Source organism: Xenopus laevis, chromosome 1L, assembly GCF_017654675.1.
Source record: "Xenopus laevis strain J_2021 chromosome 1L, Xenopus_laevis_v10.1, whole genome shotgun sequence".
Taxonomy (NCBI): Eukaryota; Metazoa; Chordata; class Amphibia; order Anura; family Pipidae; genus Xenopus; species Xenopus laevis.
Window position 1 is genome coordinate 90,279,855 of NC_054371.1, and position 15,630 is coordinate 90,295,484.

The following is a 15,630-nucleotide window of genomic DNA, read 5'->3' on the forward strand; positions in this document are numbered from 1 at the left end:
GTTAAAAGTTCTGATAATAAATACAAAGCAGATAATACATTATTCAGAATATAAGTATAGAATCACATTAACAGAATGGTAATTCTTTTAATAAATAAAAAAAAAACAATGCTGGAATTAAGCACACTTTTTACTTCAAATAATAATAAACATACAATTCATAATTGACTGGCCAGTCTTCTTAAAATACATAAATACTTAAAAACACTTAGGGGCAAATTTATCAAGGGTCGAATTTCGAATTGAAAAAAAACTTCGAAATTCGAATTCAAAAAGACCAACTGAAATTAGGTTGAAGTTTTTTTTGTTGAATAGGACCGTTTTCGATCGAATATGTCTGTATTTGGCCGAATTCAAATTGTACGAATCGAAGGAATAGCGACTTCGATCAAATTCGATTCGAAGTTTTTCCCCAAAAAAACTTTGATTTTTCAAAGTCCACCAGTTGACACCAAATAGGTTCTAGGAGGTCCCCCATAGGCTAAAAAAACAGCAATTTGGCCGGTTTTAGATGATGAATGGTCGAAGTTGACTTTTTAAAGAGACAGTATATGATAAATTTGCGATTTTGAAATTTGGACTATTCCCTAGTCGAAGTACACAAAAAATAGCTCGAAATTCTAATTTTTTTCATTTGAAAATTCACCTCAACCAGAAAGCTGCCCCTTAAAAACAGTAATATTTTTGACCCCTTAATTCATTCCAAAATTAATCAATACACAAATTTATAATGACTTAAAATGCATAGTGCCTAGAGAGGAACATATATGTCTCCTCCATGGAGCCCACAAGCTTTAATACTTATATATGCCTTTTCTGTATTAAAGTGCAACATGCAGAGGAGTTCATACATGTTTTCCTAAAGATATGGAGAAATATGGATGAAGTTATACTAGCGAAACGCATAGCAATTAAGAAACTGTACTTTTTGACCAAAGTAAATTGTTTTCAGGGTATAGATCGGCAGTTCTTTTATCATGGTATAGCATTGAATTGAAAGAAAATCTAATTTGTGAGTTTTAGGGCAAAAAAATTGAATCTTGATAAATCAGCCCCAAGGTGTTCAGTCTAAGTATTACGATTTTGCCAAAACTGATTTCTGAAAAGGGCTAGCCAATGCTGGATTTGGCCCAAGTCTAAAAAACTCTAAAATGTACTAACTACTGGGCTCGTGTACAAATAGGGGCTAAAGTGAAAAGTGTACATTATGGCTCTGAAAGAAAAAAAAAACTCAGTGACTCACCTGACAAGAATCAATGTTTCCATCCACATATCCAGCACATATCATTGATGGCCCTATCATACTTTTATACATCTGGGAACTGTTGCAGGTCTCTGTACCAATGATCTTTACCTCAGCCTCTTGCAGTGTAATAGATACAGACCCTAAAGAAAAAGAAGAATAAAATGACCAGACAAACATGGTCAATTGTTATGGAATGTGTGTATGTTTTGTAAAAAGCTTATCGGTCTCCCATATATACTGGAGAAAATAGTAGAGGACCTTTCCTTAAAGCTCTAATATGTCTAGGAGGGCCATTCTGGCTTACTATGCCATAAATACTCTACTTAATCCATTACTCTATGCAAATTTCCTTTACTACTAACTAATGCTGATTACAAATGATGATTAAAACGTATAATCAGAGGAAATCTCCTACAAAGCACACATCCAGAAAGCTCTGAATTTCGGGAAGGCCATCTCCCATACAGTTGATTCTATTGAGTTTATTTATAGGTGTGGTTCACCTTATGTTATGACCAGTTCTAATCAACTTTTCAATTGGTCTACATTTTTTCTTATTTATAGTTTTTTAATTAATTGACTTCTGACTCTTTCCAGCTTTCAGATTGGGGTCACTGACCACATCTAAAAGACAAATGCTCTGTAAGGCTAAAAGTTGTTATTGCTTTCTATTCTATTCAGGCCTCTCCTATTCATATTCCAGTCTCTTATTGAAATCAGTGTGTCCACTTACCCTAGCAAACAGATTGCTGATATTGCAAACTAGAGAACTGCAGAATAAAAAGTTAAATAACTCAAAGGCCACAAATAATAACAAATAAAAACCAATTTTTTTCAGAATTACTCGCTACATCATACTAAAGGTTATTTTAAAGACGAACAACCAATTTAAAGTTTAGATGATTTTTAGCAGACTTCAGGTGTGGTCATCTAAATTATAGAAAGACCCTTTATCTGGAAAACCCCTGGTGCCAAGCATGCCAGATAATAGACCTGTAAAATAGTTTGTTGCACAGAAACCCATGTGATCATGAAACACAAGCTTAACCTCTTTTATCAGTAATATTTTTGTGTATATGTAACTTGTTTGTTCAATGGATACATCTATCTACTGTACAGTGATGCAGAATATTTGAGCTTTATAAATATATGTAATAATTATCATGTCTGGCTATAAAAAAGTAGAAGTAAGGCACAAATAAAACATTTTTTTTTACTTTTAGGGAGTTATGTACTAAAATCTGCTCAACCAAACTCCCATCCACTTTGTTACCTTATTTATCATTAAAATCACTTGAAAAAAGTCAAAAAAATCAAGCAAAAAATAGACTCATACAAATTTCTTGAATTCCTATTTTTTTGGGGTTTTTGCGCAAAAACCATGAATTTTTCGGATTTTCAGGTTAAACTAGTGTAGACCATAATATATTGACTGATATTGATTCTGGGGTTTTGCAGCATTGAGGTATAATACATTTTGAAAAAAATTCCAGTTTTTGCCCCAAAAAGCCTGACCAGAAAAAATTGAGTTTTAGTAAATAACGCCATTAATGTTATTATTGGTATAAGAATTTACTTTGGTTTTATCTAAGCACCATCAATAGGTATTCTATTACAAACCTCCTTCTGAAAGTGTCCCCCATCCAGTGATGTAACATGGCAAGCCATCAGCAAAGATATCGGATATCTGTGGTAGACAAACTGGTCCAATATATCTTGTGAATTTCAGTGGAATAGACAATTTAAGAAGGGCAATGTCATTTCCAGAGGTTGATCTTGTATATTTTTCATGTACTATAATACTTTCCAGATATAACACAGATGAGGACGTTGATAAAATTGTTCCTAAGATTACAGTAAACAAACTTGGAACTTGTCTGTGGAAATTAAGCAATTATTTAAATTAGCAAATAGTGGTGTATATGTTTCCAGCTAACAGAATAAACCATAGAGCCAGATTTAGTGACGACTAAGCTGGGGAATTCAGAAGGGTTACTAACACTTTAATGATTATTAGGAATGTTTTAGACAACAGAAAAAAAGATGGATGAACATGCAAGTATTATTAATAATAAAATTAGTAATTAAGATTCTGTATATAAATCTATATGGTTTAGATGGCTATTTTTATACCACATCTTCACTTTATAAATGTTACAATGTTGTAGCCCCTTTTGATAAAAGATTTTACAATGTTTTAAATGTATTGCTATAATAACATGAATTTTCGACATAGAGGCCCATTTACTAAATGTCGAACTTGAGTGGTATTAGAGTTTTTGAAACCATGATTAAACTCTATTTCTCTAAAATTACAAATGCCATGAAGGTTATTAAAAGATCCAAATAAAAAAAGTAAGAATGAAAAAAAAGTTAAATGAACTGAAGATAATATGAATATCTCTAATACCTCTAAAAATTTCGATTTTTCATTTTATATTAGAGTTTTTTTGGTTTTTACACTTAATAAATCTCAAATTTTCCAAGTTTTAGAGAAATTTTAAAAACACGAGTTTTTAGAAAAAAATACAATTTGTGAAACAAAAGTAAATCTAACCAGAAATCAGCCCCATTTAGTTATTTTATATATAATATATATACATAAGTGACATCTAGTGGTATAAGGCACAGTTTTCATCTCAAAAACACTTGAAGAAAAACAGTGGTGGGGAGGAGGATTCGAACGATATCGAGAAAGCAGACCCCGCGGTCCAGGCCCCCTTTTCAGCATATGATTTTCATGTTTAATTCAAAAAGGACTTTTATTATACAGTTTTTTATGTCTGCGTGACAGGTCCCCTTTAAAACACCCAAGGCTCATAAATATCAATAAAAAGTATACAAAACATCATAAAGTATAAGCACCTTAAAACACAAAAAGATTTTGCTTTAACACCTAGTCCACATTATTCAAAACAATATACATGTCTCCAAATACTAAATAAAATGCTAAAATATGAAAGAAAACCTTATTGTTATACAGTGATATGGCCCAATAATGATTTTACACAATAATATTCAGCTCAGAAATCTCTACAGAGGTGAACACCTTCTGTAATGAATTAATAATATAATGTTTTTTATCCACTTACACATGTCATTTTTCGCTACAATATGCAATATAAAATAAATATTATAAATCGAATTGAGAAGGTTTTGAATGATTTCTGGACCAGTTTAGAATCATTATTGGGCCTTATCACTACATAACAATAGGGGGTTATTTTGTGTATAGAAACATTTATCACTTTTAGCATTTTAAATACTGTGAACTGTCTTGATGGAAAATCTTTTTCTGTTTTAAGCACCAGTGCTTTCTTGGTTTTTTTTCTTTTTTGTGTAACTTCCGCATTGCCTCAACACGGTGTTATTCAGCTTTTACTATAATTTCATTATCTCACCTTTCTACCCACCAAACTTTATTCTCTTCTTTTATTTACTCTTTTATTCCTTGTCATATTCTCTCTCTCTTTTCTCTTCCTAGTAAGCTTAGAAAAGCAATTAATGTAATTCTAACTCATCCAACATCTTCACTTAACATCTCTTTGTCTATATGATGCCTAACTGTCCACCAAAAACGAACTCAAAGCCTGCTTATGATTCATATTTCAGAGAAATAGCAAAAAGTAACTTACAGAACATTATTTTCAAATTGATTACATGTAGAACGTTTCATATTTTCATGAGCCTATATTACAATATATCTCATTAGCCTATATTACAATTCTTTTCTTCATTAAATATACCGTTTAAACATTAAATGTATGACTCAATATTACTTACGAGATAATGCAGTGAGCAGCAGTAACAAGCCAGGTATCACTGATCAACGAGGCTCCACAAATGTAATATTTATTGTATCTCAGACCAGCCTGCCAAGGCCAAGAGCCAACAGCAGCATTGGTTCCTCCTACTATTCTGTTTGCCACTGCTGATGGGCCTCCTACACCACAAGCTGTTTAAAAACAGAACAATTATATGACAAATGTATACTGTTTTACTATGGAACATGTTGCTTCTCAGGCTTTGCTGCACACTGCACCTGAAGCCAGAGTAAAAATCTTTTGCAAGGCAGACCCTGAGAGGCAAAACAGTCTTGTACTAACCTCTCGAAGGGGCCTGAGCAGGAATAATGTTATGGCTTCAACGGTGGAGGTATGCAAAGTACAAAAATCATGGCAGCTTGCACCTGTTTTTAGCTTTTGTTTCTAGGGCATGTCTGAACTCTACGCCTGATGCCAGATGAAAAATCTTGTGTAAGGCAAGCTTGTACTTACAGTACCCTCTGCCATTGGTAGGCAATAAAGATAGGGTGTTAGTGCCTGAATTACAGTGAATTGTAGTAACTGTACCTATTTTAATATTTTGTTTTGGAGCGCTGTAATACAAAACCATTTCAATTTGTCATGTCGTGTTTGCTTTTTTTTACAATCTTCAGTGATAATTATCATTCCTATTTCTTGTGAACAGAAAACTCTGTTGTACAATAGGCAGGTTATACATACAACACACATACATGTAGTTTGGTCCCCTTGTTACGTACCTTTAAAATTTTCAGCTGCGGCCTGAAGAGTGGTGACTGGCATGACATTTGAGGATGCTAAAAAAATATTATAAACATTACCAGTGGCTCATCATGAAGTAGGTTAAAAACTAATATTGGCTAATATAAGTAATTGCCCTGGCCCAATAATTATTGGCAGCAAATCACAAACTTTTACTGAACTAGTGAAATTGTTTACCACACACTACTACTCTGATCCTAAGACCACAAAATTAGAGAACACTGTAACACCCAATAAAAGCTTTATTATTGTGTTTTGGGAATGATGGATTCACTAGGCAGCAGGTTTTTGGTTTCAAACATCATAATAATATGATAAATCTATCTTCATATTTAAGTTCTCAAGTCTTTATCAGTCAGTAATTGCAGTGAATATGAATGTGTTCAGTCTGGTATGCACCTAGAATAGTAGTTGCAGGGGTCTGCACAACAGTTTTGCTGGTCCTGGTATTTCTAAAAGCTAAAAATACAAGTAATTGAGATTAGTGTATAGTTCAATAACTGAAAGATAAAGACAAAAGCTGACAAGATACAAGCAAGTCTTCTAGCCATTCACTAAATAATCACATTATGGGGCAGATTCACTAACGGGGAATTTTCGCCAGCGTCAGCTTCGCATCCATCGCACCACTTCGCCAGGCACAAATACGCTACGAATACGCGAATTCACTAAAATGCGAAGTTTCGTCCTGCTAGCATTACTTCGTCTGTACAAGCATTTCATATCAAAGATGTGCTAGCACTCATTTCTGCCTAGCAAAACTACGCGAGTTTTCTTGCTCTTAGGTCAATTTGCATAGGGCGGGAAATTTAACGTTGTATGGACGTCTTTATTATAAATGTTGCTGCAAATGTTTTAAGTTACCGGTTTATATTACACATGTCCAGGGAACCTTAATAAATACAAGAGAGTTAATATAATGCCCTACACATGAGCCTACTGTAAAATTAATGTTCCATATGTTATAAAATGTGTTAAGAAAACCGCTTATCCAAAAAAGTAAGTTAGAACTTTTGAACAAAAAAAGAAGTCGCCAGCTATAAATATTATAAGGTCTCAGCCTTCTGCACATACTGTAGGTGAGTTTCACAAAACAGGTTAATAACTAGTTGGAATAGATATCTGGTTTCAGTCTTTATATTTGGTGCAATGCATTTGCCAGACTGTTTGGCTTACAAGGACAGACCATGCAGTGTTACTGACCAATAAAGGTATATCACATAAAAATGTAAATATAATCATCAATCAGTTTTTAGTCACTGACAGATTTTTTTTTTATCAGAACAGAACAACAGACAATCCATTCACATCCTAAATATTTATAAAAAAAATGTGTATTTCATTTTACACCAAAAACACACATTAAACGAATGTATTTAAACTAATGCTGAACCTAAGTCTTTCATGTGAGTAAATTCTGTATGTTACTTATAAAAAAAACTTAATTAGCCAGAGTTGCTAGTTTACTAGATTTCTACCACTTTTGTTACTTGTGGCTTTGCAGCTGTTTCTAAGCTTTTAAAAATATACTGGCTTCTGTAAAAATACCACCAAAACTGTATTTCTGTGCTACTTTTTACAAAGCTATATGAGTAGCCTGTTTGGTGTTGCTAGTAGTATAGCCGGATCTTTGTTTCTTTTGAACATACTTGTTGAAATCTCTGTAGTGGTCGTAGTGCTGCTAATGTTTGTTGACTCTAAAGGTGAAGAACATAAAAACATGAGAGTAATTTTAATTGTAATGTATTCTTGAATAAGATATTACAACTTTAAGATAAAAAACATTATAAATATTTTTAACGTATATTGTTGACATTATTGGTTTTACGTATAGGATAATGTATACCCAAGTCACGATTTGCTAATACAGGTATGGCATCTTTTATCCAGAATGCTCAGGACCTGGGGTTTTCCGGATAAGGGATCTTTCCATACTTTGGTTCTTCATACCTGAAGTCTACTAGAAAATCATGTAAACATTAAATAAACCCAATAGGGTGGTTGTGCTTCCAATAAGGATTAATTATATCTTAGTACTCTTCTATTATTACAGAGAGAAAGGAAATATTTTTAAAAAATTTGGATTATTTGGATAAAATTGAGTCTATGGGTGATTTCTGTAATTCGGAGCTTTCTGGATAATGGGTTTCCGGATAACGATGCTCCCTCTAAGGTGTGCGCTTGTGTGCTCGCACAAGGTTTTGAGGAAAGCACATATAACAAATTGTGGTGTGCACAAATAATTTTATATGAAAACATTTTTTATCAATTCTGACCTGAGTTTTTACAAACCGTGCACATCAGTTTAAAATGTGCGCACACTAAGCTGCAGGCTTTAAAAAAACATTTTATTTAAAGAAATTTTATTCACACATTTGCTAAAGATAAAATGTCTGTGTTTCTATGTAACTATGAACAAAATAAACAATATAGGGACTGTCTGCAAAGAGGTCCCTGATCTATATTGAAATATTTAAAGGAAAGGGAAAGAAAAATAAGATAGACTTTTTCGGGTCAACCAGGCTATCAACTACCAAACTCCTACTCCCCATAGTATAAATGTGATATAAATGAGAGGGTGGCATTATGACTGTTGGTTTTATTGGTGCATCTCTCAAGAGTTTGTAGGGAGCCCAAATGTCCATGTTTGCTGATTTTTCATTTTGAATTTGTTCTATCATTGCTCTAAACACTCTTAGGCTGAGTGCTTTTATTATTGAAGTACACTTATTTGTAACATAGAGGCTAACATCTTTTAATCTTTTTTTGTAAAAATAAAAATTGATTTTAATATGATACATTACTTTGCTTATCTTCTAGTGACTAGCAGAGACTATACTATTGAAGCAACAAAAAGCTAAGTTTGCCTCTATGTTACAAATAAGTGTACTTCAATATTGTATCTGATGATATAAGTGATACATATTTTGTTACAAAGTGTTGTCATAAAGTTTTAAGCAAAACATTTTGATACATTGTATTAGTCATAACCACCAGGGGGCATTGTTAATGTGTGTATTTAAGGAAGTTACATTTTGCAGTTTTAAACTTTGTCAGCTTGAAAAAGGACCAGGTGGTCTGAAACATTGCTGTGCCAGATAGTGATGGGCGAATTTGCGCCGTTTCGCTTCGCCGAAAAATTCGGGAATTTCGCGCGAAATTCGCGAAACCGCGAAAAATTCGCGAAACGGCGCCGTTTTTTTCGGCGCCGGCGCCCGTTTTTGGCGCCGGCATCCGTTTTTCGAAAAGAATTTTTACCGCGAATTTTCGCGGGCGTTTCGCGAATTTATTCGCTCGGCGCGAATCGCGCAAATTCGCCGCGAATTCGCGCCTGGCGAATAAATTCGCCCATCACTAGTGCCAGATGTAATTCTGAAATAAAGGCGGTTTTACTGTGATATGGGAGTGCTGCTGCCTATTTTGGATGATACTGAATCCGAAACCAGAAAATTATACAACTTTGTCGAATGAACATGGAAGTTAACATTTTTTTTTTTTGCGTGAGGTTCTTTTTAGCCCTTCCTTACCCTAATGTATATAGGCAGATTAGGGTTCGGATTTGCTTTGGGATTCAGCCTAAACCCAAAATATTGAATTTGGTGCATCCCTAGTTATGATACACAAGTTTCAGTAGTCATGTGACACAAATGACATCTCTAAACACTGATTGAGAAGGTCAATGTGCTCCATTCATAAGGATAACATCAAAATACTCATGGCTCCTGTGTTTTATGCCAGTGTTCATACCAACTGGCATTAAGATGCAATCCAACCCCCGAAATATAACTATGGTTTAAAGCAGGCTGTAGTCCAGAATAAACAGCCTGACAAGCACTAGGGATCTCAGGGAAACCAATTGTAGATGTTTTATGTAAACATTATACACACCTGTAAGTGTTTGCGCATTGGTGCTTTCAGTAGCAGTACTTGCAGTTTTCCTCAAAGTTGCTGAAAATACATGTGGGGTATTAGAAACACTTACTTATGTTTCTTTTTAAACCTTAATTACTGTATGTATGTGTATATATATATATATATATATATATATATATATATATATATATATATATATATATATATATATATATATATTTAGCAGTGCTATTCTTATATATATATATATACATAGAATTGCTAGCAGTCTGGCTGGCTTTTTGTCTTTTTTATACGTATACATTTTAAAATTATTGTAGTATTAAAGTAGTGATCAGATTATTGATACATTTTGTATTTGGGGATTCGTTTCTACGGTAAAGAAGATTAAAGCATAACAGTAATTGTTTTACTGTAATTATAGTGAGTTATTACATATAGTACTACAACTATAACATACTAACAATACAATTCACATTTTTTTCAACTGTGCCATGTTAACGTTATTGCTTTTGTAATGTTAAGTATAATATCTACACAAGTCAAAGCTGTGTTGCTCGTCTTTGTGCTGTTTATTATTGACAATGAAGGTAAAGCACATGATAACATATGAGCCATTTTAATACTATTAGACATAATATTAGTGATGAGTGAAATTTTTTGCTGAGTTTCACCACAAAAATTACACCCATAGACTTCAATGGGTGGAAAAAATTGTCGGACGTCAAAAAAAAAATTGACGTGCCTCATTGTGTGACGTGCAAGAATTTGATGCCCATAGACTTGAATACATTTTGTCGAATTTTCGCAGTCTGGTGAATTTTTGGCTAATCGTAATGGGTCATATTCCCCCATCACTAGTAATAATTATCATTTCTTAAAAAATATAGTCATGATAACTGTAACTTATTGAAGGTATCTCCAACAAAAAACCTTTTCTGCATAATGATAGAAAATATAATTGCTATTGACAGTGAAATATGTTGTATATTCCCTACTATGCTAATTCTGACTCCTTATACAAGACAGCAGAAGCTGTTTAACAGACCTGGAAGAGAAATTGTCAGGATCAGCCCGGGACTTGAACTCTGGTGGTGCTGTGTTCTGGTCATTTGCAGCACATACCTCATGAGCCACTGGGGGCTCTCGGGACTGGTTTTGAACTCTTGTGTTTAATGTTTTTGTTATCTGCCTGTTCAGTGTTTTCCAACCACCTCATTTACCCTCATGTGTCTCCCATTTCCTAATCACCTTCCCTTTATAAACCCCGCCCTGAGCTTTGCTCAGGGCTGAGTCATTGAATGTATTCTGTTTGTTCCTGACATCTGAATCTGAATCTGAATCCGAATCCCCTAGGCTCCCACCATATCCACTCCCCTTGGAGTGGCTATCCTCGGTTACAGCGGTTCTCCGTTGTGAACGCTACAGAAATACTATATTGTTTGAAGAGTGCATAGAACAAAAAGGTTTAATACTTCTATGTATATTGAAGGGCTAGTTATAATTACATCTTCTATCATTATGCAAAAACTGCTTTGGGAAGACTTCCCTTGCAACCAGGCCCGGACTGGGAATCTGTGGGTTCTGGCAAATGCCAGAGGGGCTGCTATAAGGTATCATAGAAAGTCAGTATTTAGTGGGCTGGTGGGAGCTGTTTGGGCTTCTATGTGGGCTGATTGTGCCTCTGTGTACCTGAAATGCCAGGGCCTATTTTAATTCTCAGTCTGGGCCTGCTTGCAACAATATAAGGGCTCAATTATATTGCCATGAGGCAAAGTGAGAACCTTGCCTAAGGCGGCAGTGAGCGGCCAGTTACCAGGGACAGCAAAATGCTAAATTGTGTTTTTGTTCATGGTAATTTCCATCAAAATTGTGTACACACTATTAGATTTGATTTGTAATTGAGCCCTTAGCATGTAAAAGCACTAGTGTAGCAAAAATGTTACATTGCTTTCTGTGATAGAAAATAGGGCTGTTCAACTGCAGACCGAAATGCCACATGCAGCCCTACAGAATTAACTGTTGTATGAGGTAAGTGGCTAACAAGAACACACTGCAGAAGGACAGCATTTATAGCAAAGTCATCAACTTTAAAAATTTCTGTTCTTACAATGTATAAAAAAAAGCAGAAAGTATTAATAATTATGCTAAAATGAACTTAACAAAACTCTCTTTCACCTACTCAAAATGATCCCTTCCACCCCAAATGCAGGAGTGTGCTGTGGCCAACATGAATAATTATCGAGGCTTTGGATTGCTTGGGAATTATCCTTGATAGCATACCTCAGCAAGAGGGCAGTATGTGGTTGATAGCTGTGTTGGAGAGGGAAGGTTGGGGTTGATTGCTGGTTGACCTTATGTTTACCTGCACACCAGTACTGTATGATACTCACCTGTACTGCTCTGTTCTGGCATCTGAGTTGTGGTGGTAGTAGTTCTGATCAAGCTGGGAGCTGAAAGTGCAAAAGCAAATGTTACTAAGAAAAAGTAAAAACAATAGCAGTCTACTTATCAGTTTAATCAACAGGATGCATTTCTATATAGGTATGCTGTATTTCACAAAACACCCAAATTCCTGCTATCTAGTCATTCTTCAGGTTGTTGCTAGATGGAGGAGGATGGGCAAACTCATAGCCTCCCACACACCTGTACCTGTTGGAATCTGAGTGGTGGCAGTTGTGATCAAGCTGGGGGCTGAAAAATACAAGTGCAGAAGGAAACAGTACTAAAGAAAAGTACAAGCAATAGCAGGCTACTTATCAATTTAATCAACAGGATTAATTTCCTTAAAGGGATACTGTCATGGGAATTTTTTTTTTTTTAAATGAAACAGTTAATAGTGCTGCTCCAGCAGAATTCTCCACTGAAATCCATTTCTCAAAAGAGCAAACAGATTTATTTATATTCAATTTTGAAATCTGACATGGGGCTAGACATTTTGTCAATTTCCCAGCTGCCCCTGGTCATGTGACTAGTGCTTGCACTTTAGGAGAGAAATGCTTTCTGGCAGGCTGCTGTTTTTCCTTCTCAATGTAACTGAATGTGTCTCAGTGAGACATGGGTTTTTACTATTGAGTGCTGTTCTTAGATCTACCAGGCAGCTGTTATCTTGTGTTAGGGAGCTGTTATCTGGTTACCTTCCCATTGTTCTTTTGTTTGGCTGCTGGGGGGGAAAAGGGAGGGGGTGATATCACTCCAACTTGCAGTACAGCAGTAAAGAGTGATCGAAGTTTATCAGAGCACAAGTCACATGACTTGGGGCAGCTGGGAAATTGACAATATGTCTAGCCCCATGTCAGATTTCAAAATTAAATATAAAAAAATCTGTTTGCTCTTTTGAGAAATGGATTTCAGCTCATAATTCTGGAGCAGCACTATTAACTGATTCATTTTGAAAAAAAATTTTTTCCCATGACAGTATCCCTTTAACATGTTTGCTTGTCATTAAGTACATTCTACTACTTAAAACACCAAATTCCCTGCTATCTGGTTGTTATTACATTACTGGTAGAGGATGGGTAAACTCATAACCTAAATACCTGTATTGTTCCTTTCTGGCATCTTAGTAGTGGCAGTAGTACAATTTCAAAAACATTGGGGCAAAAACATTGGGGCATTGTGTACAATGTAAATAAAAAGGGTATGGGATGATTTGCAAGTCATTTAAACCCTATATTTAATTGCAAACAGTACAAAGACAACATATCTAATGTTGAAACTTAAATACTTTTCTTTTCTAAAAAGATATGATAATTTTTCTTGAAGTGGTTAAGTATTCATTCTGGAAATTGTTCATAATATATTTTATAATGAGCTTTTTAATTATAATTAATTGTTTTAATTGCTATTTTGGTATTTATGCACTAAAAATGGTCATTTTAATTCCACATATTTATTTATTTGCATCTGTGAAGGCACCATTAAAAACACGTTTTAAAGCAATATGCTGCCATCCAAAAAATGTCTTTTTGAGGAAAGGCTTTGCATATTTTAGTTAGATAATACCAAACCACATTCTTCATGTATTTCAACAGCATGGTAATAGTAAGAAAGTCTGGAGTCTAAACTGGCCTTCCTGCAATTTTGACCTGTCACCTATTAAAATCATTTGGTGCATTATGAAACAGAAAATATGACAAAGAGCAAACATTTCACTTTTAAAACTATAGACATTGATGCCCTCATTTTCTTAAAGGTTATGATTATCCCTGCTAGTTCCTCTTCAGGTTGTTACTACATTTCTGGATGGGCAAACCCATAAACTCCCACACACCTGTACTGCCCTGTTCTGGCATCTGAGTGGTAGCAGTTGTAGTTTTGATCAAGCTGGTGGCTGAAAAATACAAGTGCAGAAGCAAACATTACTAAAGAAAAGTACAAGTAATAGCAGGCTGCTTATCAATTTAATCAATAGGATTAATTTTCTTAACATGTTTGCCTTCCATAAGTACATTGTATTACCCAAACCCATAACCTCCTAAATACCTGTATTGTTTAAATCTGGCATCTTAGTAGTAGCAGTAGTACAATTTCAAAAAAGTTGGCACACTGTGTGGAATATAAATAAAAAGGGAATGGGATGATTTGCAAGTCATTTAAACCCTATATTTAATTGCAAACAGTACAGAGACAACATATCTAATGTTGAATCTGAATAATTTTCTTTTCTGAAAAATATATGAAAGTTTTATTTTTGACCTATTAAGAAGTCAAGTTAAGTATATATTCTTGAAATTGTTTGTAATATATTTTATAATAAGGAGCTTTTTAATTGTATGTATTTACTATGAATTAGTAGACTGCCCAGTCACTGATTGATTGATTTAATTGCTATTTTTGTATTTATGAACTAAAAATGGTCATTTTAATTGCACAGATTTATTTATTTGCATCTGTGAAGGCACCATTAAAAACAGATTTTAAAGCAATATGCTGCTTTCCAAACAATGTCTTTTTGAGGAAAGGCCTTGCATATTTCAACATTGCAATATTGCAACAGCATGGTAATAGTAAGAGAGTCTGAGATCTAAACTGGCCTTCCTGCAGTTTCGACCTGTCATCTATTATAAACATTTGGTGCATTATGAAACAGAAAATATGACAAAGGGGCACATTTCACTTTTAAAACTACAGAAATTGAGGCCCTCATTTTCTAAAAGATTACGATTATCCCTGCTAGTTCCTCTTCAGGTTGTAACTACATTTCTGTTAAAGGATGGGCAAACCCATTAACTCCCACACACCTGTACTGCTCTGTTCTGGCATCTGAGTGGTGGCAGTTGTAGTTTTGATCAAGCTGGGGACTGAAAAATACAAGGGCAGAAGCAAACATTACTAAAGAAAAGAATAAGCAATAGCAGGCTACTTATCAGTTTAATCAACAGGATTCACCTCTTTAATATGGGTACCTGTCAACAAGTATGTTGTATAACAAACAAATACCAACTTCCCTGTTACCTAGTTGCTCTCCAGGGTGGTACTAAATTTCTGTTAGAGGATGGGCAAACCATTAAACTTCCACATAGCCAGAGGTAATCTAATCTTTACACACATAGGGGTATATTTATTATGTTGTGTAAAAAAAACAGCGTAACATTTTTAAGCTTTTTTTCTTAGAGTGACACTTGCTGGAAGCTGACATTTGCATGGTGTAAAATTACACACACCTTCATGAATAAGCCATTTATCTTACACAGCTGTTTAGACAGTTTTTTTGGCAAATTAAGTTTTACACTGCATAATAAACATATACCTTAATTAGCTAATATACCATCTTATATGTGGATACATATAAGCATCCAGTCATGTGCAAATTGCAGCATATGTTTGTCTTACTGCATTTGGTGTCAGGTGCATGGGGGTTGTTCTGGCTTTGGCATATTATTTATTGTTTGCTATACTAGGCTAGTACTAATTCCAGGGCTCCCTTGCATCCACTGTTCCTGC

The 15,630-nt window shown here is 34.6% G+C and overlaps 1 protein-coding gene across 5 annotated transcripts in view; it reads right to left on the bottom strand.

Annotated features, from left to right (window-relative positions):
- The window catches only part of LOC108711383 (transmembrane protease serine 11D), a 39,104-nt gene that overhangs the window by 430 nt on the left and 23,044 nt on the right, over positions 1 to 15,630 (bottom strand). For 2 of the 5 annotated variants that reach the window (XM_041591167.1, XM_041591164.1), the window contains 10 exons: positions 14,928 to 14,987; positions 13,958 to 14,017; positions 12,331 to 12,378; positions 12,078 to 12,137; positions 9,700 to 9,759; positions 7,461 to 7,508; positions 5,790 to 5,846; positions 5,030 to 5,201; positions 2,867 to 3,123; positions 1,244 to 1,386 (listed from right to left, as the gene is read on the bottom strand). In XM_041591167.1, coding sequence (XP_041447101.1) covers positions 1,244 to 1,386; positions 2,867 to 3,123; positions 5,030 to 5,201; positions 5,790 to 5,846; positions 7,461 to 7,508; positions 9,700 to 9,759; positions 12,078 to 12,137; positions 12,331 to 12,378; positions 13,958 to 14,017; positions 14,928 to 14,987 — 965 coding nt within the window. The remainder of the gene's footprint in view (positions 1 to 1,243; positions 1,387 to 2,866; positions 3,124 to 5,029; positions 5,202 to 5,789; positions 5,847 to 7,460; positions 7,509 to 9,699; positions 9,760 to 12,077; positions 12,138 to 12,330; positions 12,379 to 13,957; positions 14,018 to 14,927; positions 14,988 to 15,630) is intronic. The other 3 variants (XM_041591166.1, XM_018253071.2, XM_041591169.1) reach the window with 3 other exon arrangements.